Source organism: Taeniopygia guttata, chromosome 1 (genome assembly GCF_048771995.1).
Source record: "Taeniopygia guttata chromosome 1, bTaeGut7.mat, whole genome shotgun sequence".
Lineage (NCBI taxonomy): Eukaryota > Metazoa > Chordata > Aves > Passeriformes > Estrildidae > Taeniopygia > Taeniopygia guttata.
In genome coordinates this window covers 28,963,264-28,986,975 of record NC_133024.1, presented here as the reverse complement: position 1 = coordinate 28,986,975, position 23,712 = coordinate 28,963,264, and the positions used below count along the sequence as shown (strand labels likewise).

The 23,712-nt window shown below is 41.7% G+C and overlaps 1 protein-coding gene across 3 annotated transcripts in view; it reads left to right on the top strand.

Annotated features, from left to right (window-relative positions):
* EPHB6 (EPH receptor B6) overlaps positions 1 to 23,712 on the top strand; it is a 66,136-nt gene that overhangs the window by 20,667 nt on the left and 21,757 nt on the right. For all 3 annotated transcript variants that reach the window (XM_030267833.4, XM_002195043.7, XM_072926176.1), the window contains exons 3-4: positions 8,530 to 8,594; positions 11,024 to 11,720. In XM_030267833.4, coding sequence (XP_030123693.2) covers positions 8,530 to 8,594; positions 11,024 to 11,720 — 762 coding nt within the window. The remainder of the gene's footprint in view (positions 1 to 8,529; positions 8,595 to 11,023; positions 11,721 to 23,712) is intronic.

Sequence of the window (23,712 nt, the reverse complement as noted above, 5' to 3'; positions counted from 1 at the left end):
AACTTAGAAATTTTCTAAACCTTAATGTTAATCATTAAGAAAAGAGGGAGAAGATGTAGAGAGGGGAAGGGAAGTAGTCAGAAGATTCAGCAAATACTTGTTAGGCAGAATGCCTCTCAGACAGAAAGAAGGCAGCATGTTTTTACAGTACATAATGGGACTTTAAACTCCCTCATGACTCAGAAGTAAAGAAGTTCTTGTAAGCAATTGAAATTATTTTGTTGGTATTGGTTTTAATGCATGAAAACGAGACATTAGGCTGAATTTATTCACTACAGCTCTAGTATTTGAACACACTGATTTCACCAGAAATGAGCATGTCTGTGCAGAGTTTTCCAGACATGATTTTTACAACAAAAAAAAAGCCTGAGTGGAAACTTGAGGGAAAACTACCTCGCAAACAGAAAACATTTATATATGGGTGTTTTTTTAGCTTTATAAAAGGAAACATAATTGCACAAAAGTTTTCATTAAGATCACATTTCTCAGGGTTTATGGCTCTGCAAGAGTTTTTGAGGATTTGGTTTTGAGAGCATTACTTTTGAGCTACATACTGGGTGAAGTAACGGATTTTACCTTTTTCTCAAAGCTACATAAAGAAATATAGCAATTTTATTTCTTTTAAAATCCATACATGTATGTAATCATAGTTTATCACTGAATATTTAAGTTAGCATTTTATGTTAACCTCTCTGATTGTAAAAGTTTGTGAGGCATAGAATTTAAGAATGCTTGATGGACTGCAGTAAGACAGGTGAGAGCAAGTGATAGCTTGTTAATGAAATAGCTCTTGCTAGGGCACTGAGATCAATTTTATGTGGAATATTGGTTTTGCTTTGATGGAGTTATAAATGTCTGCAGCTGTAAACACAAGCAGAGTTCATTTTCTAGAACTCATTAAATATGTTCCAAAGGAATGATGTGTTCTGTCTGTGATTGCATTTATTTTACAAGTTCTCAAGCCTGCAGAATAGCTGGACAATCTTTCTAACTATCATCCAGAAATTCAAGATATAGAGAGAATAATTCTTCTGCTCTGGTAAAACCTCTTTGCATTAAGAATGTCTCTTTGGCAAAAGGGAATATGGAAGAAAAAAAGGTAGTGAGATCAGACATTCTTATTTCATTTTCCCCCTATTTTTTCTACTAACTGGTTGTTGTCTTGGGCTGTTGAAAACAATGTATTGATTGCTCAAATTGGCTTGCCTTTGAAGTGGAGGAAGATATGCCTTCCTCATAGGGAATCTTCAGAGTGAGAAATACCACTGTCTTTTGGTTTATTATATGCAGTTTAGTATACACAAAGAAAGGTTTAAATTAGTGTCATTTTACTTCAGGGAAAAAAAAAGAAAGTGAAATTAACTTTTTTGTTGGATTGCATGTGATTCACATGAGTTATTAAAATCCTAGCGAACATTTTCTTCACAGCTCTTTCCTGACGCTCTCCTGCATGCCAAAAACTTTGCCACATGCTTGGAAAGCCCAGGGCAGAGGAGTATCCTGCTGTAGACATGCAGAACATGAATGAGACAGGGCTGAATGTGCAGCCTGTTTGTAAAGGGGGAATAGACAGGGGTTTATCCTTTTGGTCAGTCTCAGCAGCTCCATTTGATTTGTTTTCTTCCATAAGAGATTCCTGTGTAGTTCCTGTGCTAGGGACATCCCTGTTCCCAAGTTTGTACCATGCTCTGCGTTGAATCTGCTCCCAGTCTGCTGCTTGGAGGCCAGTACGACAGGAGAGACTATTCATGCTGCAATTAACACTGTTTATATTCAAAGCTAATTAAAGCTTCAAAGAAAAGGAATGGCATTATTGTAATGCAGGGTCTCCGGGATTTTCAGTGTATGCCTTGGTAAAACTTTGGAAGACACAAGCTCACTTTTTAATGTCTATGAAAAAAAGCAAGGAGGAGAACATAGGTAAGCATAAAAAGTCACGCTGTGCTGTACTGAAAGTAGCTGGTTTGATGGCAGTGGCAGTTAGACCCAAGTTCTAGACTTAATGGTGGGTGTTTGGAGAATGAACTTCTTAAGCTGTGGAAGAGCAGATATTATATTGTATCTCTAGGAAAGTTGTAGATAGTAATTTAACTGGATTTCATATGCAAAGTTGGAACTTTTTTTATTTTAATTTCTTGATGCCTGCATTTTCTGACATCAGTAGTAGTGCAACATGCTAATCCTGGCAGTTTCCTTAGAGCTTTAACAAAAGAAAGGGGCTGGGAAAGAGAAAAATACACAATCATTCATAAAGCTTAAAAACTGTGTTACCTTGCAAAAAGCTGTGTATTTCCATATCCTACACCATTTGGCTGTCATTTCTCTCTGTCACAGATGGTACATAACTCCTGGTTGGAGTGTGAAAGTTCCTCCTTGCAGATGACAACTTTGATGTTCTGATAGTGTCAGCGTTTTGCTCTGACATAGCAAGCACTTAAATTACATTATACTTCATGGAACTTACTAAACACATATCCCATTGATTCCAAATAGCTTTTCTGAAATTAATTGCATTTGAGAAGTAGCTTTGCAGAGGTAATACAGGATCATTCATTGCAGGATTGGCATTATAGCTTCATACAAGAAAAATTCAAACTAATTTGTCTCACATAGATTGGTTTTGTATATATTCTGTTATATTAGGAGGCATATTCTGTAACTCTCTAGCTTGTTTTTTCATGTTAAGTCATAAACTTTAAGATATTTTCTTTTAAAAAATAACAGCAACCTTTGTGTTCGATGGTTATGAACAAGTAAGATTTTTTTGGCTATTTTTGTTTGGTTTTTTACTTGTTTCATCAACTCATTTTTGCAAAAATACTTACTACAGTTGCATATGTCATTAGCTATTGATACATTATTTACTTCACCACAGTTGCTGTTTGGTTTTGGAAGAAGTTCTAGTGTATTTAAGGCTTCCCAAAGGTTTCTACTGTATTTTGTCTCCAGATGGTAGACCTCATGCATAAATGTATTTGTTTATATAAGTGATAAATAGTTCCTGATAAAAGGGTCCTGTCCCCATGCTCAGAGGAGCACAGAAGAACAGTGAAAGGCAGGGAAGCCTCAATAACCTAACAGAGAAATAAATGCCCTGACCCAGCTTCTCCCAGAGCTATCAGAGGAGTGTGATCAGTCCGTGGGGTGGGAATGAACCCATTAAGTTAAATCAATGGAAGTGCTCTCTGGAACGCCTTTCAGATGGAAGGAGATTATTGCCAACAGGGGCATGGTATTTATTATGGGATATAAGGAAGATAATCTGCAAAATTTATTGTGGGTTGTTGAGGGAGTAACTGTAGGTGTGGAAAGGGATAATTAAGTGTGAGAAAGTAGAGAGATAAGGGGCCATTCATATACACCAACTGCAGGTCAGTATGGCTGTCAGGCATCTGATCACCACAGTCTATCCTATCTTCTTACTAAATTCCATTTTTCACCATATACCTGGGTGAGGGGACTTTGTTTCGTGTGTGTGTGTGTGTGTGTGTGTATGCACTATTTTTTTTTTATTCATATACCAGCAACTGGAGTTGAACCACAGGTCAGAGTGGCCCCTAAGTTAGTGCAACCAGCAGCCGAAGATCATGGAATGGATGAAAATCAAGTACTAGGGACTCAAGGCAGACCACAGGTCGCAGGATCTGTGCATCTGTGATGCAAGCAGCTGGAGTGAGTGAGCTTGTATTAGTGAGTCTGTGATCACTATAGCAAGCCAGACTAGTTTGATGGTGGAGTTAGTGGGTTGAGAAGGCAGGGAAAGAGGGGAGTCTGGAGGAAGAATAAGATACCCATTTGAATGTGTCTCTATGAGTGAGACAAGTTGGGGGGTTTATCTAGTGAGGGAAAAACTATCAGGAGCTCCAGGTCAGCTGTTGTGGTCACCATAAATTCCAGAGGTTCTTTGAGAGTACTGTCTATGTGTTGTGCATCTCAGTGCACCCGGAGACAAGATGATCCCAGGGCAACTCCTGGGTAGGCTGAGTGGCAACGACCACGTCATGAGAGATCCAGGGAACAGCAACCCAGGAGAGCAAGCCCCCAGGGCTGCACCCTTAAAGCCCTTTAGCAGAGGATCCATAGTGTGCTTCTGTGTGTGTGAAGGGGTGTATCAGTGAGTGAGCCTGTCTGACTGCTCACACCAGGAGTGGGGCTGTGAGCTCCAGGTGCCAGCAGATGGAGAGACCACAGATGCAGAGGTCAGGAGGCTAAATCTTTAAGGACAGTTATTGCAGAGATCCACATTGTATATAAATGCATATACATTTCCCACTAACAGACCTTAATCCTGACCAACCAGAAAGGGGAGCAGGATGAGGCCGCTGGTGGTGCTGTTTCTGTTTGCATGACTGGTGAGTGCTTCTGTCTTTGTGGCTGGCCATTCATGGATGTGCAGTGCCTGCGTGTGTTTGTGTGTGTCTGTTGGGAATACCCACCTAACCCTGCTGTTGGTTATGCCTGGGGCCATGGAGCTGCAGCAGCCTGGCTTGTGTGAGGTTACTGGATTTGACAGCTCCTAACACTATTTTTGCACAAGCCCAGGAAATGCTTTCTCTTCCCAGCCTTCTTAGAGAGCATTCACACTTTTCCTACTTTTTCAAGGAATGATCACAGAAGGCAGAATAAGCTCAGGAATGTTTTCAGTTCTTTTCAAGTCTATTAAGTGAGCAAGTTTTGCTGCTTGGGGCATTCAGCTCCATAGCAAAGCAAACTCTCTGAACGTTACCTTTTACCATAGTGCCCTTTGCCTTCTACCAGTGTACATTTGGATATATTCAGAATTCAAATGGACAAGGTTTGGAGCAGCCTACTGTAATTTAGCTTGGCCTTGAGTGGGGCATTGGTTAAGAAGACTTCTGTACCTCCCTTCCAGCTTGTTTCATTCTGTGATTCTACAGTTTTAGTACCAGATTCTCATCATACAGGTAAAGGGATTCTTTTACTCTCTTCTCAGGATTGACTCTCTTGTCCATGTCTGTAGTTTGCAAGGCTTTGGTTGTAGAATTCCCTCTTGCACCACTGCACTGTTAAGACACCAAGAGCAAATGTTCCTCAATCCAGAAAGCTGTTAGGCCATCTCTTCCTCCATGAAATTGTCTAAGGGTCAACCATCCTTGGGTGAATTGTCATCCTCTTGCATCAGGGGATCATTTTATCTGTAACACATGTGCTTAAAAGTACATGTGTTACAGATAAAGTAAAGGCAGAGTAAAGGCAGTAAAGTAAAGGCAGACCAAAATCTGAAAATTATTAACATGCCTATTCTGAACAATCTGATCTGTAATAGCAACTTCCAGCCTCCACCCAGTTTTTCTGGATGTTGACATTATAGCATAATGTAGCCCAAGAGATCGGTTTGTGATGCAAATATAGACTAGTACTAGCTGAAGCATTTGGGATTTTTATTTCATCCTTTCTGGCCTGCAAGAACTGAGGCTACTCAAATGAGAGTTTCGATTTTGCAGAGTGTAATGAACCCATGTGACTCTTCTATAAAAAGTGATGTTTTTTTCTTTTTAGTTTAGGGGAGAGACATAGAAGAGAATCTCTTGTCAGTTATTTTTATCTTCCTCGAAGTATAATAACACTTGTAACATAAAATTGGAATATCATTCTTCAAAACTGAGATTAAACCAGGAGTGAAAAGAAGAACTGTAGAATTGTCATAATTTCACGTGTTTCTGGATTGCTCAGATATCTTTTCCTATTCCTCATTTTTAATGCAGAGTGGAATATTGCTCCAATGATACCCTGAGATACCTCAATCAGTGTTTCGTCTAGCAGCATCATGGGCTGAACTGAGCCTGAGTCTAACCTGATGTTGCAAGACCCTTGATTTTGAGCAATGTTGAAAGGGTTTTTTTCCAAGGTGGTAAATTCAGCTGAAGAGATCATTTCTGTCAGCACTGAAGAGCAGCAAAATACTGGTCTGGCTCAGCACAGTGAGGGTGTGAAATGCTACATCAGTGCTAATGAAGTGTCAGAGTGAAGGCTTATACCTGTACCCATGAAGTCATTCATACTGTTAAATTATGAGCACAGCCATGGGTTTTTTTGGCCCATGCCAAATAATCTTGTCACAAACAGTGCCTACACATAGGTCAGAGGTTAGGATGGATTGAGGACCATTCCTGGGAGGTGGTTTGGATGCAGCTGTGCACTTCTGTGAGGTTGGAATTTTTAGTCATGGGAACATGAACCATACTGTGCCTGTTGTCCTTAGAGCTAGAGAACAGTTTAACAGCTTGTTAGATTTATGAGTGTGCATGCAGCTAGTGTGACAGGGGATGTGATTCCAGGCATACAGCCAGTAGGAAAGGGAGGAAGAACAAAAATAGTGAGGGACTTTGGCCATAGGTTGCTAAATGAGATTTATGCACACAAAATTCTTGTGTACTTCTCTTACTTTTTCTAGTGCTTTCTGACTTAAAGTATTCATTGGGAAAGGGACAGTTCTGTCTACTTCAGGCTGCCTATTTATGTTTGCTTGTAAAATACTCACTTGCTTGGTAAATATTACCTTGCTCACTGGTGAGAAGTTGTCTGGACAATATGCTTGACATGGCAGAGCATGGGCTACTGAGCAAGTCTTCTTTACTTCCTTTTTTTCCATTCCTTTCTCACTTTCTGTACAGCTTTCCATGCCCTGATTAACTTTTCTCTATTTTACTTTCTTCTAGAGTTTCCATGGGGTAGAAGCATTATACTTTGGTAAAAGGGAGACTCAGATCTGCTTAGAAAAAAAGTTCTTTCTGTGTTGAAAAATGGCCTTGTGTATTATTTCAGCATATCAAGGCTATGTCTGGGATCCCAGTGGCAAAGTAATGACATGACACAATGCAATCTCTGTGCCAGACTGTGCAATTGAGAAGGTAATGGGCATAGGGGAATGCCAAGTTCCTCTGCTGCTAGGACAGCCTGGGGAAGACTGTGCCTCAGGGAGGCAGAGGCCTTTTGCAGATGTTCTGCTGCTCAGAGGGGCTGTCTGAGCCGAGCTATCCTTGAGAACTGAGCAGCTCAGCATTTCCTGAGGTCTGTTACATAATTTTAGGGGGGTTGTACTTTAGCTGTAACCAGTAGTTCTTTCCGGTTTTGGCGAGCCAGCCTTGGTATTTTGCGCTGCTTTTGAATCAAGGAGCTGCATCCTCAGGGAGGTCTAAAAAGTATTAAATATCTTCTAGGAATATAGGGAATATAGTTCAGGGACATCAGTGAAGACTGGGGTCTGTATAAACTTGCTCACTTGATCATGTCTGTTTTAGGATGAGCCTAGCCTTTCCTTTCTGATGATTAATGTTCAGTGAATCCCCAGGTGTATTGGTAGGGGTAGTGACATAAGCAATCCATAAACCGGAAATAAAAACCATTGAAGATCTTTCTCCTGCATAAAACATGGAACAATCATATTATTAAACCTTTGCAAGGTTTAATAGTGGATCATGAACCTTATTTGTAAGTAAGATGGCTGTTAGGTTTTGGGTTGGATTTTTCAGTCTGTTATTTGCAGGGTTTTTTTTTAAAGCAATAAGATAGAAATATGAAAATCAAAATAAGCAAATAAAGCTTCTCAGAATTAAAGAAAAAACAGTTGATTTATACAGTATATATCAACACATGTAAATACCTATTCAGCTGAGTCATTTTCTTATTCTATGTCCTAAATATACAGAGTGAAGAGCACATGCTTGCATACCACAGTGGTCTCAGACCCTGACATTCTCTTTTGGAGAATACTATGTTTATAGTTTTTACTGTCAACATCTCTTTTGTGTTTCTTTGTACCCAAGCAGAGAATAACTGTCCAAGAGAAGTCAAGGCTGATATCTGTCTCCAGTGGTAGATTCGATAACAATGGAAATGCAGACTAGTTGTGGGAATAAACTAGGCTTGTGAAGTTCTGCATGTAGGCTACTCTTGAGCAGTGTAATAATGAAACAGATTATTTAATACTGGGATTCCTGCACAGGCCTGCAGTGTAATTCCCAGCTCCAGAACAAAATTAATTCATTACAAGATCAGCTGGGTCACAGTCTTAAACTCCCAAAGAAATTTGGTCCAGAGCTGGGAACAAACATGCTTTGGCTTTGTGTCCACACTTACATGTGCAAATAAAATGGGCAACCATAGTTCTAATGAGACTGGCATGCATTCACGTAGCTCATCTTGTGTCCTACCTTTTCCTTTCCGAAAAGAGAGTGGCCTCATCTGAACTGCTCATTGTGATCATTCTGCACCATGCTGTCAGTGTGCTTATACTTTGCCTGGGAAAGTCTGGTGAGAATATTGCCAAGCAACTTGAGAATCATAAGTTAGCATAATTATGTGCCCAAAGCCTCTGCCTTTGTCTTGGCCTTTCTTAATTTATTAGTATGGACATAACCTGTCATATTTGGTCTCAAAACATGAATGTTTGTTTTTGGTGTATGGAAGTCCTTTACCAGACAATCTTGAAAGGAACAGATAAGATTTTTGTCTGACTTGGAATAGCCCAAAATACTTTTTTAATTTAAGTTTTTTAAATGCAAACAGAAATACTTCTGGATACAACTCAAGAGACATCAGAGATTGGCTGGACTGCACACCCTTCTGATGGGGTAAGCATTTCCCTTGTCCCTCTTTTTGTCTTTATGTCTGCTGGGAAGGCGTGCATGCATCTGATGAAGAAAGGGAAACTGTGAGACTTGGTTCATAGATTTTGTATATATGAAGAGTTTGAGCAGTGTGTTTTGCAAAACCAGATAGATAAGAGAGAAGGATGCTGAGTGGGATGCTGTTGCCATCTCCTTATCCTCTTCCTTCGCTCTGCTCCAGAGATACTAAAGAGATCTCCAGCCACCTCTCCATATAAGAATAGAATTGAATCGAATTGAATTGAATATTTCAGTTGGAAGGTACCTACAACAATCACCTAGTCCAACTGCCTAACCACTTAAGGGCTGACCAAAAGTTGAAGCATGTTACAAAGGGCACTATCAAATGTCTCTTACACACTGACAGGCTTGGGGTATTGACCACCTCTCTAGGAAGCCTGTTCCAGTGTCTGACCACCCTCTAGGTAAATGTTTCCTGATGTCAATTCTGAGCTTCCCCTGAGGCAGATTTGAACCATTCCCATGTATCCTAGCATGGATCTGAGGGAGAAGGGATCAGCACTTCCCTCTCCAATTCCTCTCCTCAGGGAGCTGCAGAGCAAGGGGGTCACCCCTCAGCCTCTCTTCTCCACATTGGACAAACCCAGAGCCCTCAGCCACTCCTCCCAGCCCCTTCACCAGCTTTGTTTCCCTCCTCTGCACACATTCAGAGACTTTCACACTCCTCTGAGGTGGTGGTGCCCAGAGCTGCTGCCGGCACTCCGGGTGAGGCCGCACCAGCGCTGAGCACAGCGGCTGATCCCCCCTGTACCCGGCTGGGCTCTGTGTTTGATGCCCCCAGGACACGGCTCCTGCCCTCTGGGATGCCCGGGCACACCCTGCTGACCCTCACTGAGCTGCTGCCCCCAGCACCCCAAGGGCCCTCCCTGCAGGGCGCTCTGCAGACACTCCTGGCACAGTTTGTACCTGTGCCTGCACTTACTCCATCCCAGGTGCAGGATCTGGCACCTGTTAATTTTTGTGCCATGAATGATTGCCCAATGCTCCTGTGGTGTACAAACATTTCAGTTGTGCTCCTGAGCTCTCCATGCTCCCAGGAGCAGCATATATGATCCCAGCTGGCACTGCCATCCTAAGTCTGTGCCATGCCAGCATTCGGTTTACCCCCAGCTCTCCTGGTGGTATGCCCTTCCTCCATCAATTATAGATTAAATCTCTCAATAAGTCCCTCCAGTTTATGAACAAAGATGTATTTCTTCCATTGTAAGAGTGGATCCTGTCACGTCCCAACACACCCTATGTCTCAGAGATTCTTCAGTGGTTACGAACCCAAGCATTTTGGCAGCGGCAGCAGTCCTGAAGCCAGTATTGATGTCTTGGCATAATTTATTTCTTTCAAATGTGCCTTACTGCTACTGAAAAGATTGAGAAAAACACTACCAGTGCTCCTGATTTTTTAAACATTTTTCATCCAGGGCCCTGAAGACTCTCTTGGTCAACTTCACACTTTTTGTTGGGACATTATTTGTACCCATGTGAAAAAGCAGTTGTGGATAGTAGTCTGAAGGCTGTACTAAGCTCTTCCATCATCTGGTGACATTGCTAAACTGGGGCCCAGGGTGACAGCACTTACCTGAAAAGATTTTCCAATCAGTAAAAGGGTGCCTCTGTTTCACACAGGAGGGAGTCAGAAATGACTATAACTTGCTGTTGTTTCTTCTTGGCAAATGGTCTTAATACAGATCTTATTGTGAGAAGTTGGTTGGTCAGACCTTCATGAGAATGCTTGAGCAGGTTCCTTCTCTTCTATCTCACTATACACAGGGCCTTGTACTTATTCTGTAAAGCTTGTTGAGATGTTTTGTCTTACAGCTTTGGACAGGAACCTGCTTCCACCCCTCCTTATCCCTCCCTTGTGCCTTCCTGCAGGCACAAACCAGATCTGAACCTGCCCCTATAGTGGCCATGCTGAGTGGTTTATGTGCATAGGAGATATCAGCACACAGCTCTCACTGTGGTAAAGCTAGGTAGAAGGGACTTCTGCTTTAATGTGTTTTCCAGAGAACAGTGTCTTGTTGCCCTGTCTCATTTGTTTGTGTCATTTGGTTTTTCTCTGGAGATAAGAGATGAGAAAATAGGAAGGAAGAAAGTGTGACTCTCGTATTTTAAGATTCGATGTTGTGTGATCAAGTTTGCATGATTTATGTTTTCTGTCATAACAATTCTTACTTCAGAGCTTTGACTGCTCTTCTTTACAGGGTCATACTCTGTCTAGAATGCTCTGCTGCACATAGCATCAACAAGTTCAAATCTTGTCATAGGCATGGCAAGGAGAGGTGAAGACAAAGACCTGCCCTGTATTTTTGGTGCAGTTGAATACTGAATCCATTTTTTTATTACTGTTTCTTTTTTCTCCTCTATATCCATTGTAGTGGGATGAGGTAAGTGTCCTGGATGACAAGAAGCGCCTGATCCGAACCTTTCAAGTGTGCAACGTGGCTGAACCAGGTCAGAACAACTGGCTGCGCACTCACTTCATCGAGCGGCGCGGGGCCCACCGCATCCATGTCCGCCTCCGTTTCTCCGTGAGGGACTGTGCCAGCATGCGCACTGTGGCCTCTTCCTGCAAGGAGACTTTCACACTCTACTACCACCAGTCAGAGGCTGACATAGCCTCTCAGGACATGCCAGAGTGGCGTGAGGGCCCCTGGACCAAAGTGGATACTATTGCAGCTGATGAAAGCTTTTCCCAGGTGGACAGCACTGGGAAGGTGGTCAAGATGAATGTTAAAGTGCGTAGCTTTGGGCCACTCACCAAGCATGGCTTCTACCTGGCCTTCCAGGACTCTGGAGCCTGCATGTCCTTGGTAGCAGTCCAAGTCTTTTTCTACAAGTGCCCAGCTGTGGTGAAAGGATTTGCCTCCTTTCCTGAAACGTTTGCTGGCGGAGAGAGGACCTCACTGGTGGCGTCTCCGGGGACGTGTGTCCCCAACGCTGAAGAGACAAGCATGACGGGGTCCTCGAGCGTTCGGCTGCACTGCAATGGAGAAGGGGAGTGGATGGTGGCCATTGGACGCTGTGCCTGCAAGGCTGGCTACCAGCCTGTGGATGATGAACGAGCCTGCCAAGGTGAGAGAACTTTTTTCCTCTTCCCCTTAGGCTGCCATTTTTTCATTGGTTCTCTGTGTCAGCAATATTTGGCCCAAGCCAAAATTTCACAGAGCTGGGAGAATGAATCTTTTCTCGCAGAGATTGCCTTGTAGCAGCCTCTTCTCACGCATTTAGCTCCACAGATTGGAGTTGGAGTGACCACTTGTCATGCTTTAGGAATGGTGTTCTCCAGTTTGGTATTGTCACTGAAAACACACTGCCACTCCCTCCCGCTCCAATTGGAAGCACAAAAGGCAAAGATCATCGGTTATGATAAGAACAATGTACTGGAAACAGCAATGAGATAATAAAATGAACAGTATCAGCAACAATATTAACAAAAAAGGTGTAAGACAGATGATTTACATGGGAAGTGACAATAAACAAATACTGGTCTGATTGGTTCTTTCCAACACAGAAGGGTTTTCTCCCAACAGAGATGAATGCCCTTTTCCTTGGAGTGTGAGTGCCTTCCCCCCACCCCTTTCAATGATAAGAGGTGGTGTAGAGTAACATCTGGTCCTGCTTACACCCCAGCTATGCCCACAGCTAGTGCAAGAGATTGTCCTTGTCTTGGCCATAACCAGGACACCACTGCTTGCTGCTAAGAATATGGTTGGAAACTCCACTCAAGCCTTAGTTACAGCTGCCACCAGAGACAGGGTACTTACACAGAACTAACAGTAGCTGTCACTAGCCAGATCTACCATAATTCCACTTCTTTACCAAGAGGCAGCAGAATTAGAAGAAAGATGCCACACGGAGGAGAGCTGAACGCAGAGCTAATAGACTCTCTGCCCTAGTTATTTTGGGCCCTTTTACTGGTGTATAGTAATAAAATTTAAAAAGGGGAAACATCAGCAGCCTGGTCATGAGACAGGGAAAATGTGGCTCTGTGAGTCTGTTCTGACTAGAAAAAGCAGTCATAATAGTATCATCATTGCCAATAATGTACTCTCTGCCCCAGGGCCAATGTGATATGTTTCTAGGAGGAGGTAGATTACATTACATGTCGCCCAGAAGTGATATCGGGCTAAAATCTGGCCAAGCCTGAGCACCAAGTCTGATGTCGTGACTGTGTTCCTATCTTAAGTTTAGGACAGTCCATTAGCGCAAACTGCTTATGTTGGTTGTATAATTTGTGTATGATGTTTTTCTGGTGCTTCCTTTGTTTTAATATGAGTCTATTCAAAATCTCTCAGCAGTCTAAAATGTTGTTTCATTACTCCTAGTAGTCTGAAAAATAAATGTAACGTGGAACCTAGTTTTGGCTGCAAACAAAATTGAAAAGTTGGATTTATTCAAACAAGAGTTCAACTTGGACAGGGAATGTACAAATACTCTGGTTAACACCGAGTGCAAATACAATGAATAATAAATAGTCGTCAATATACAACCTTAAATTCCTGCTTCATGAAGTGATTTGGGTCATGCAAAATAGCTTTATTAAAATACAGGTCATTGTTCTGGAGACTTAAAAAGCAATTAAAATTGGTAAGTGCTTTTCATTTGTTTAAACTTTGAGAATAATTAAAATATGTGTACCTTGTTATCCTGCTCATTCTGAGAGAAATGTAACTGCATTCATTTAGTGCTGCTTTAGAGGCAGTAAGCTCTGACTTAGAGCAACTCTGTATGGCACTAAATTTGTTGTCTGCATCAGTAGCACGACTAGTTCACAGTCTAAATAAACTTCCAGTCAATAATTTAGTTTCAGACAGTAGTCTTAAGCAGTCAAAAAAAAAAAAAAAAGATAAAGAAATTTGGCTTCCCAAATAAAAACAAGGATTTTTTTTTTTTAAAAAGTCTTCCGTTTTCCATAGTATTCAGTGAAAGCTGATACTTCCTTGCTGCCTCATTGTCATAGAAGCTGGAGATAGATGAAAATGGTTAATATTATAAGGAATAAGTGAAATAATGACAGTCTATCAAACTACAAAAGTCAGTTCTTATTATTTACTTCCTGAGATTCCATGAGCAGCCTAGAGCAGCCAATGACAACCAAATATGAATCATAATGTTAAAGGGTATTCTTTGCTCCTCATGTTTCTTGTAAACTCCTCTGGCTTGGTCATCCTTCCTGATCTCTTCTCCTTCTAACATGTTGCTGTCCTGACTGAATGAAGCCACATTCAGCTTGTGTCCCTTTGCTTGGTGTTCTGTGTGGAGTCCTCTCCAGCCCTTCTCCTCTGTGCATGTGTTCTCCTTTCCTAAGAACAGACGTACACCCTGATACAGAGCAGACACAGAGTTCTAGATGAAACACAGAACAAAAGCAATAGCTCAAAGGCAGATTTCTACTGATGATAATGCAGAGAGATGTTCTTAGTAAGACTGAAGAATCAACCAAGGATAAGGAGGAGAAGCAAGTTTCCTTCATGCATTTTGGTTGAAGAGTGTGTGGGCATTGCCTTCCCCCTCACCATATGCAAGCCTGTGGAGTCCTTCCTGGACCAGCTGTTAGCTCTTTATTTAGAACAACAAATCTGCCAAGAGCCATTCTGAGCAGATAGATAGAAAGCCCTTCTTTTCCCCCTGCCCCCTATCATGATTTAAGGTACTTTTCTTTCCTTATTTTTATAAGACTGTCTGCTCTGTGTTACTATATGGCAGATTTCTGCAGCTAAATAGAAGAGTGAAACAGCAACCTTTAGCAATCCCTTTGGGTGATGTGGGGTGCAATCTGTGTGGGATTCACTTTTCACTTTATCTAATTAGACTTGTCATGCTGAACAGTCAGAAAAGAGAATGGCAGTTTACAGAGGAAAAAAGAAGGTTGGGACTTTAGTTCCTTTACTTTCTGTAGATGTATGCACATGGGGTGCCTTGCCATGCAAAATCATATAGGATTTAGATTACCAGGTGCTTTTGAAAATAATACTTAGAATTTATGACTGGGACATTAAATTTTTTTTTAAATTACAATGTAGACAGAAAAGATAAGAAGAATGACTGCCTCCTGATAAAGTGGTAAGCTGACTTCCAAACAAAGAAGGACAGAGCTCTGAACAGAGCCGAGCTGATTAGCCATGTGTGTGGCACCCCTGTACAAACATACTTAACCAGAGGCAGAAAACACCAGCCAGAAAGAGGAGGAGGGAACACGTTTGGAGTGAAAAGCTTTAAGCTGAACTTGGGAGAGGGAGGAGAAAAGGTGTTGGTTTAATGTTTGTTTTTGTTTTCTCATTACCCAAATCTATGTTAATCAGCAATAAATTAAATTTCCCCAAGCCAAGTCTGTTTTGCTTGCGATAATAATTGGTAAACAAGCTCGCTGTCTTTATAACTTCTTTACCGCTGCCCACGAGCTTTCTCATCCAATTTTCTCCCTGTGTTTTGCTGAGGAGGGAGAGTAAGAGGGTGGGCATTTGGGTGTTTACCAAGGTTAGCCATCCACATGGCTGCTTCTCCTCTCTTCTTTCTTTGGATGTTTGTTTCTAAGAGTATTTAGCAAGCAAAAGGTCTGTCTGTCATCTGTAGTAGCTGTCAGGATTCCATAAAAGTGCCCATGTCCTTTGGCTATATGCAGTCCCTTCTGATTGCAGAAGGAATCACATCTGTATTACTGATAACTACAGGAGCAAGCAACTGTGCAGGGAGTTGTTGGAAGTCTCATTTGGGAAGAATATTGCATGATTATTTTTGTGTTATTAAAAAATGCCTTTTCTCATCAGCTTGGATAAACCTTTTTAAGTGTGTGAGGCTAAAAGAATGTTAAGATTTATATTAAAGTAAAAGATTTTATAGTCTGCTAAAAATATGCACATAGTAGTAGCAAAAGGAAAAAGGAGCACAATAAGCTCTTCTTAAATTTTAATCACTTAAAGGATGCTTCCTTTAAAGCCACAAGATAATTTACGTTTCAGGGACTTGTGAAAGTCAATCTGATCTAACCCCATGCTCAAAGCAGGACCAAATTGGGTTAGGTCATTCAAGGCCTGTTCTACTCTAGTTTTAGTTATTACTGAAGATGGAGATTACACAATGTCCCTGGGCAACTGTTCCAATATTTGACAACGCCCATGGTGAAATGACTTCTTCCTATGTAGAAGAAGATTTTAGTAAGATGTAGTAAGAAGTTATTACAACTTGTGTCTGTTATCTCATGTTCTGTCACCTCGTGCCTACACCTTCTTCATAATCCTCCCATTAGGTGGCTGATGACAGCCGTAAGCTCCCGCCCCACAGCCTGCTCTGCTTCAAAATGAACAAACCCAGTGTCTAGCCTGTCCTGGGTAAGAGCTTGAATTTCAAGGTAAACTCACAGCTGACAATAATGTTTGGTGCCTTGATCTAGATTACCTTTTTCAATATTTTTTTTCTTCCACCTCACTCCTTTCATCAGTTTCTTCAGCCTCCTTCTGCTATTTGCACATACATTTTGGTGCTTTTCAAGTAGGTTGCTTCTTTTCCTGTATCAAGTGCTTGCTGTCTACTCATATTCTGTCCTACCCTGCCCAAATCTTTCCTCTAGTGTTTTTGCATTTTTTCCTCACACAACCCATTCCCTGGCAGTTCTCCCACATATAATTAGCCAGTAATTGCTTCAGCTCCACCTCTTTTACCTAAAAAATCCCTTACTCAACTGATCTATCAACAGTTAAGCAGGAAAGAGGTCTTAGTCACTTCAGTTATTTTATCTCTGTTGATTTGATGCTCTTCTTTAAGACTCAAAAGACACACTTTTCTCTCCTTATGTTTCTTTCATTTTCCACTCTCTCTTCCCCACCCAAACAGTTGTAGTAACTGTGAAAACTCTAGATCAACCCAGGGCCCTATTGCATCACTGTGCCTGGCTTTTATTGCTGGCTGATCCCACCTTATTCAGAACAAGATGAAAGATGCACAGGAGCAGTCACTGTGGAATAGTCTGGCCCAGTAGGAATTTGCTACCACCGTAAGCAAGCCATATTTATGGGAGGGGGAGGGGGGAACAAGTGTTTTATCTAAAAAACACTACAATTTTTATTTTCTAGTGTGTTTTCTTCATGATAATTATGCTATCTTTCTAGCATTTTGAGAAATGTAATGTCTAAATGTCTACATCATGCTTCTACAATATTATTGGTTGCTAACTCCTTTCTATCATCCTGCCCCCTAAGTGCCAAACTCCATCCCTTTGCCTCGAGTCATTCTCATTTGAAGCCCTCTGTAGCTCTGCACATGCAGTTTTCCATAGGCCTCAAAATCATCTGTGTCCATTCATCCTTCCCAGTTTGACTCCAGTTCCAGCTTTGACACTGTTCAATTTTCAATACTCTCACATCTAGTATTTATTCTTGCTATCCCACAGTACACCTGGGAGCAGAACTCCTATATAAGAAACTGATCAGTTGTCTCAGTCAAAAAGAGAGCAATTTTATGCTCTTCTAAATGTCTTCTTGTGTCTCAGTTCAGTTCCAAGTCATATCTGCATACAAAAAGTGTCACCTGTATCACATTCCCTAAAGTCACTGCTGGGTATACCTAAAGCTCTGTTGAAGTTCCCAGCTGGCTTTCTTAGTCCTTCTCCTCTTGCTGCGTTTTGCTTAGTTCTCCAAATATTTCCTCTGTGCTCTTACTGTCCAAGTGAGCTTTTTAATGCCTCTTTCTCTGCCTCTTTGGTTGGTGGTCTGTCCTCTCTTCATTTTCATTTTCTTTGCCCCTTTCCCTATTGCCTCTCCATGATTCCAGCACTTTTTTATGCTGGTTTTGCTATTTGTTACTGCTAGAAGTCTGTCAGAAGCTGCCCCTCTGGCCTCCCGGGTGGAACTCGTCTCCAGTGAGCAGTCAGGCAAACACAGGCAGCACAGGGGCTGAGGAAAACTGGGTCAGTGTCTGAGATGAGCTGTGCCCAGCTGAACTGCTGTGGCATTCTGACACTGTGCCAAGATATGAAAAATGACCGAGACAAGTTGAGGGAAAAGCGCTTGCGCACTCCAAACTCTGCCTTCTCCTGTCACAGTGGGCTTGACTGGATGGGAAGTGGCAGCTTGCTCTGCCCCCTGAGGTGCTAGCTCTGCAACCCTCTGTCCTTGCATCCGATATTGTGAATCAATCAGAGCTAGATCTGTGTTTTCTTGGAAAGTCCTGGTGCTGGGGGTGGTAAGTTGTACTATCACCAGTGACAAGGCCTGTGGCCTAGCTGGTGTTCATGTTTTGTGTGAAGCTGCTCTGCAGTAACATGGTGAAGGTGTTTCAGGAGAAGCTGCTCTTGTTCAGGCTTTCTCTGGGATGGTCCTGAAGTGTTAGTGTTCACTAAAGGAAAACATCCTAGTCCTGGTGACAGTGGGCCCACAACAGTGTGAATATTTGTTACGACTTTCTCCAGTGACACAGTCATCTGCAGAGGCTGTAGGACCACAGCAAGTGGACCTGATGCCATGATCTGCAGTAAGAGAGAATGAAAGGTAAGATCATTCAGAAACAAATGAGCGATGGATTCTGTCTGTGTGTGCAAAGACAGCCCTAGGCTCACTGTAAGTGCTTGAATAAAAGGAAGTGGCTTTTGCCTATTTAGATTGCCAGGGAATTTTTTTCTCTTTCCTCCTGACTTGACCTTCGATATACTATTTACAGTGACTGGACTGAGGCAATGCCAGGAAAAGCTCCATGTCCTTGGAACAATTATTGCTGCTATCTGTGGGCTAAAGTCCTGAGTGCTGTGGGCAGCCTATCTTAGGCAGTTTTGGAAAGGGATAAAGGTGCTCGTGAATGCAGACAGCTCTCTGACTGGACGCAGAGGCAAGTTCTGGTGGAAGCAGAAAGTTTGTGTTAGCTGCAGTGCCTGCCTTTGGGAGCCATTCTTTAGCTTCTTGTATCTGGAGGCCAGTTAGTGTTTACTCAGTCCAGCCATTTTGGCCAAAATTGTAAATATTGTAAAATATAAGCAGCAACAAAGCTGCTTATATTATTAGGCCATAGTATTATTTTTCCAACTCTTATAATAGGCCATAGTATTATTTTTCCAACTATATTTTATTAGGAAGGTGAGAGAGATGTGAATCATATTTAATCACTGTAAATCTGCTTTGCTTGCAGTATGCTATGTGATTTCATTTTGCTGTTTTTCTTCTGGAAATAGAAATACCCAGGGGCAGAACGAGAGTTTCAAAGCATGATTGTTTCTCTGTATCTGCCATCCCTCCTGGAAATAACAATGTGAGATTATAGGTTTATGTAGTAATTATTTTTTTTCACTAGACAATAAAAAATAATCACTGTGGAAAGATCTTCCTTCCTAAGTTGCTCAGTATTCCACTCCATAGTTCTTCAGGTGCAATTTCTATAATGGGAGTGGAACCGGGCAGGTGAATCCTTACTGCTTTTCTTTTTTCTTTTTTGTCTTGTTTAAAGTCTTTTCTCAGACCCCTCCCTCAGAGAGAAGCTGACAATCCTATTCTCATTTCACTTCTGAACATCCGAAATGAGATGTAGTCTAGTGTCAAGAACTTTTCCATTCATTGTTCCCTGTCCACCCACCCTCAATCATGTATGTGATGAGTGATCTGGCAATGTGGCAGCCAAGACCACAGGGTTCTATCCACACATTTTAATTGGCTTATGTTTAAGGGAAAATACAGGATAGCTGAACTTGGAAGAGATCTTTGGAGTACACCTTAACCCCTCTCCCTGCACAAGCAGGGTCATCTCTAGCAAGTAGCCCAGCAGTAGATCCAGACAATTTTTGAATTTCTCTAAGGAAGGAGACTCTACAACCCCTCTGTGTAACCTGCTTCAGTGCTCTGTCATCCTCATGGTAAAAAATTGTTTCCTTATGTTCAGAGGGAACCTGCTGTGTTTCAGTTTGTGCTATTCACCTCTGGGCCTGTTGCTGAGAAACACTGAAAAGAGTCTGGCTCTCTCCTCTTCACTTCCTCCCTTCAACTATCTGTGCTCATTCATGAGATTGCTGGAAGCCTTCTCCTCTCCAGGCTGAGCAATCCCATCTCTATCAGCCTCTCCTCCTTTGGGAAATAACTCCATCCCCTTCATCATCTTTATGGCCCTCTCCTGGATTCTCTCCAATATGTTAATGTCTCTAGTGTACTGGGGAGCCCAAAACTCAACACAGGACTACAAGTGTACCCTCACCAAAGCTGAGTAAAAGCCAAAGATCACCTTCCTTGCTGCAGAATTCCTCAAGGACTCCAGGACCTAGAGTCCCTAAAGGCTGGTCTTGCCAGTAAAGACTGATGTGAAGAAGATGTCCTGTGTCACCCAGCAGTTGACCCACATTTTCTCTAGTCTTCCTTGAGCCACTTATGTTCTTAGAGAAACCCTTCTTGCTTTTGACATCCTGTGCCAGATGTGATTCCAGGAAGGCTCTGCCTTTCCTAGCCATGTGTCTACGTGTTTGGACAATGCCTCTATGTTCCTCTCAGGCTACCTGTCCATGCTTCTGCCTCCATATACTTTCTGTTCTAGGAGCTCTGTTCAAACATGCAGGCCTCTTGGCATTTTTTGCCTGAATTTGTGCTTGTTGGGATGGACTGCTTCTGCACCTGGAAGAGGTAATCCTTGCACATGAACTGGCTTTTTTGAGCCACTCTTCCCTCCAGGGCGTTATACAACAGGATTCCTCCAGATGACCCAAGTGGTCACATCTTCTTGTCCTGGAGTTCAGTGTTGTGAGCTTGCTTTTTGCTCTGGTCACTGCCCTCTGGATCTTGAACTCCACCATGTTGTGCTCACTGTAGCAAAGGCTGCCTTCAGCCCTCACATCACCAGTGAGCCCTTCCTTGTTTGTGAGCATCAGGTCCAGGGGGGCACCTCCCCTCATTACCTCCTCTATTGCTTGAGTCAGGAAGTCATTCCTAATCCTTTCCAGGAACTTCCTGGACCCCTTATACCCTTCTGTATTCCTCCTCCAGTATAGTGGGCTGGTTGTGGTCCCCCTTGAAGATCAGTGCCTCTGAATAGGAAGCTAATTCCAGCTGTCAGCTCTGATCTCCATCCAGATTTTCACAGGTAAACATCAAAAGCTATCTGAGACATGCTGGTATAGTCAAGACATCAGTCTACTCTGGTCTAGCATATAGGACATGGGAACATATTACTGACATTTATTTCATTGGTGGAACAGCTGCAGTGAAGTTTTGTTTCTTCGGTTTACTCAGCTTTAGTGGAGTGCTTATCAGTGAGCCTATGTGGCTGCTTCACTCTGCTTAAGTTAAATAAAGGACAAGAGAATGTTTGGCCTGGAGAGGTTGGAAGGGAGAGCTGTAAGTGGCAACTATCAAAATCACTTCACAGACAGGCCAGGTTCCTTGTGAAATGTGGTTAAGCTTTTTGGTTTGGTGGGTTTGTGGGTTTTTTTGTTTTGTTGATTTTTTTTTTTTGTCTACTGCTCATATTTGAAGTTTTTCTCAGAAGCCTGCTACTTTAGTTGGTAGAAATAGTCTTCTTGTTTAAACCTGTAATTTACTGTAAAGTCACCTGTTCTCATGCTGTCGTTACTCTTGAACTTAAATAAACAATTCTTCATTGAGTGACTCTTACAGTTCTGGGATTGCACTCAAAAATAGATGCTGCCTCAGTGACTACGAGATCTCTTAGGTAGCAGGGAATCATCTCAGTGTCACAAGACAAAAGGCATTGGACCCTGGGCAGTGCTTGGGGAGACAGCAATAACCTACTTTTGCATATGGTTCAGACATATAATGCCAAGCACAGTGCATGGATGGTGAAATTAGATTTTGTGAGGCAGTTAAGAACAGGTGTTTCATCACTGGCATTTGTTACACATACCTGTTCCAGAGTGTTGTGCCTATAGCAGTGTCCTGCGGGCAGATTACACTGCTATCCATTAGCTGACACCATGTTCCTGTCCAGAGGCTTGCTCTGTGTGTTGGTTGGTTGGTTTTTACAAACAGCTTTTGAATGTTCATGGTCACTTGGAGTCACTGCCCATAACATGGATGAAATCTTGCATGGCCTTTTAAGCAGCAGAGGTGCTCTAACTTATATGGACTGCTTTTCTTTACTGAGGAGGTGCTGCACTATTTTGTTCCATTGCATAAAACCTACAGCACTACACTTGTGCTTACTACCTTTGGCTAATTCATCAACAGTGTGCTGTCTCTCCAGGCCTCATCCCTGCATCCCCAGGCTCAACTGCAAGTTGCCAGTAGACTTTAAAAGAACTGTGTAAAAATAAATGTTTATTTATTTTAACACAACATGTTTATTTTTAAATTAATTTCATTTAGCAAATACCAGACAAACTCTTAATTCACAGCTTTTCTAGGTTTCCATATGATTTGAAATTGGGCTAAAGGTGAATTTACCTGAAATCTTTTTGCACTGTCCTTGTAGGGTAAATATAGGTGAGGTCTATACCCTCTACAGATTTCCCTTTAGCATCACATACATGGCAGACATTACCATTACGTGTTCATTTTCATTATTGTGAATAGCAGCAAGGTGTCCTACTTGATATCAGGCTGTAATACTGAATGAATGAAAATAACCATTCTACAAGGTCTGCCTTGACAAGTGGAATGAATGTGTCATTAGTTCTAAGCCTCGTCAAAAGCTCAAGAAGGAGTTTGATGCAAGAAAAAAACAAATGAGATAAAATTGCTTTTAAGAAAATAAAGACATTCACATTAAGTTCAGCATTCTCAAACTTGAAATAAAGAAAGAAAGATCCCTTAAATTTTGATTGACTGACTTTGCAGTGTGTTGGATGAGAATTTCCCATTCATACTATTCATAGTTTCAGTACAAATGCATTTGCCAAGAAGTGTGAATATTATATTTTACATCTGTGGCTGTTAAGAGAGCCTAAAATTGAGTAAACGGTCTATACTTTATGAAGTGGATAAAATCTTCCCTATTCTTTCTTGTCCATACAAACATATGGATGCATCTCTCCGTATGGGAATAATTTGATTTTCTGCTGGATAAAGGCCTGAAGGCAAAGGCGGTTGCACTTTCTTAACCATCATCCATCACATGAAAAATTACAGTCTCTTCTTCCCCTTTCCTTGCCAAATGGCAATGTATCACACACTGAATGTTGTCATTTTTTGAGTGCTGGAAAGAAAACAGTGTTCCCCTATCTAATAGCTATCATTCAGAGTTATTGAAGTCCCCTTTATGGTCTAGCCTTACCACTCTTATCTGTGTACATGTGGAGGTTGCTCTGTGCATCCAGCAAGAGTTTTGACAGAGAGGATGAAGTAATATAAGAGGCATGAACCTGATGGGACTCCACAGATGTTATTGGCTGTTATTTCTGGACTGCGCCTGTAGCCACAGAGGGGATTGAACACATATGATTCTGATTTCATATAACACCTCTATACAATATTCTTCTCTTACTTGCTTTGCTTTTTTTAGGTAACTTTTTGCTATCCTCAATCCATTGGCATATTCTCCTTATGGTAACCACTAGAATAGTTCTGCTCTTGAGGGTGTCCCTTGTGTCTTTTGACATCAAATGCTTATCTGGGGTCTGTCTGAAAGTTTCCCATTCTTTGTAAATGCTCTTTATTGTGAAATTAATGAACGAAACGTCAGCTGCAAATGAGCTTTCACCTGAACTTGTTAGTCCACAAAATCTAAAAGAGCTGCATCTATTTATATAGAAAATCAGCTTTAGAAAACGTACATAAAAGCAGTAAAAGCTGTATCCTAGCACTTCTATATAAGGTCCAGGCACCTCCTATTACACATCTTTGCCAAACCTGGAATGTGCCATACTCTCATATTGTAAATAAATTATTTTTTCATTTTTCATTTTCTTTCCCCGTAGGATGGATTTCAATCCTTGTTTCAGCTTGTTGCATATACATGTTCCTATGCATTTGCAGATTAAATTTGACTAATTAACATGCTTTTATCCATTACTGGGAAGTTTTCAGACCTACTGGAAAAAAGTAGGACTGCCAGTCTTAGTGTCAGCTCTTAGTTTTAATGCAAAATCAGCAATGGTAGTGTATATTACTTTAAGCAATTAAACTGTTGTAGGCAGCATAAAAAATCC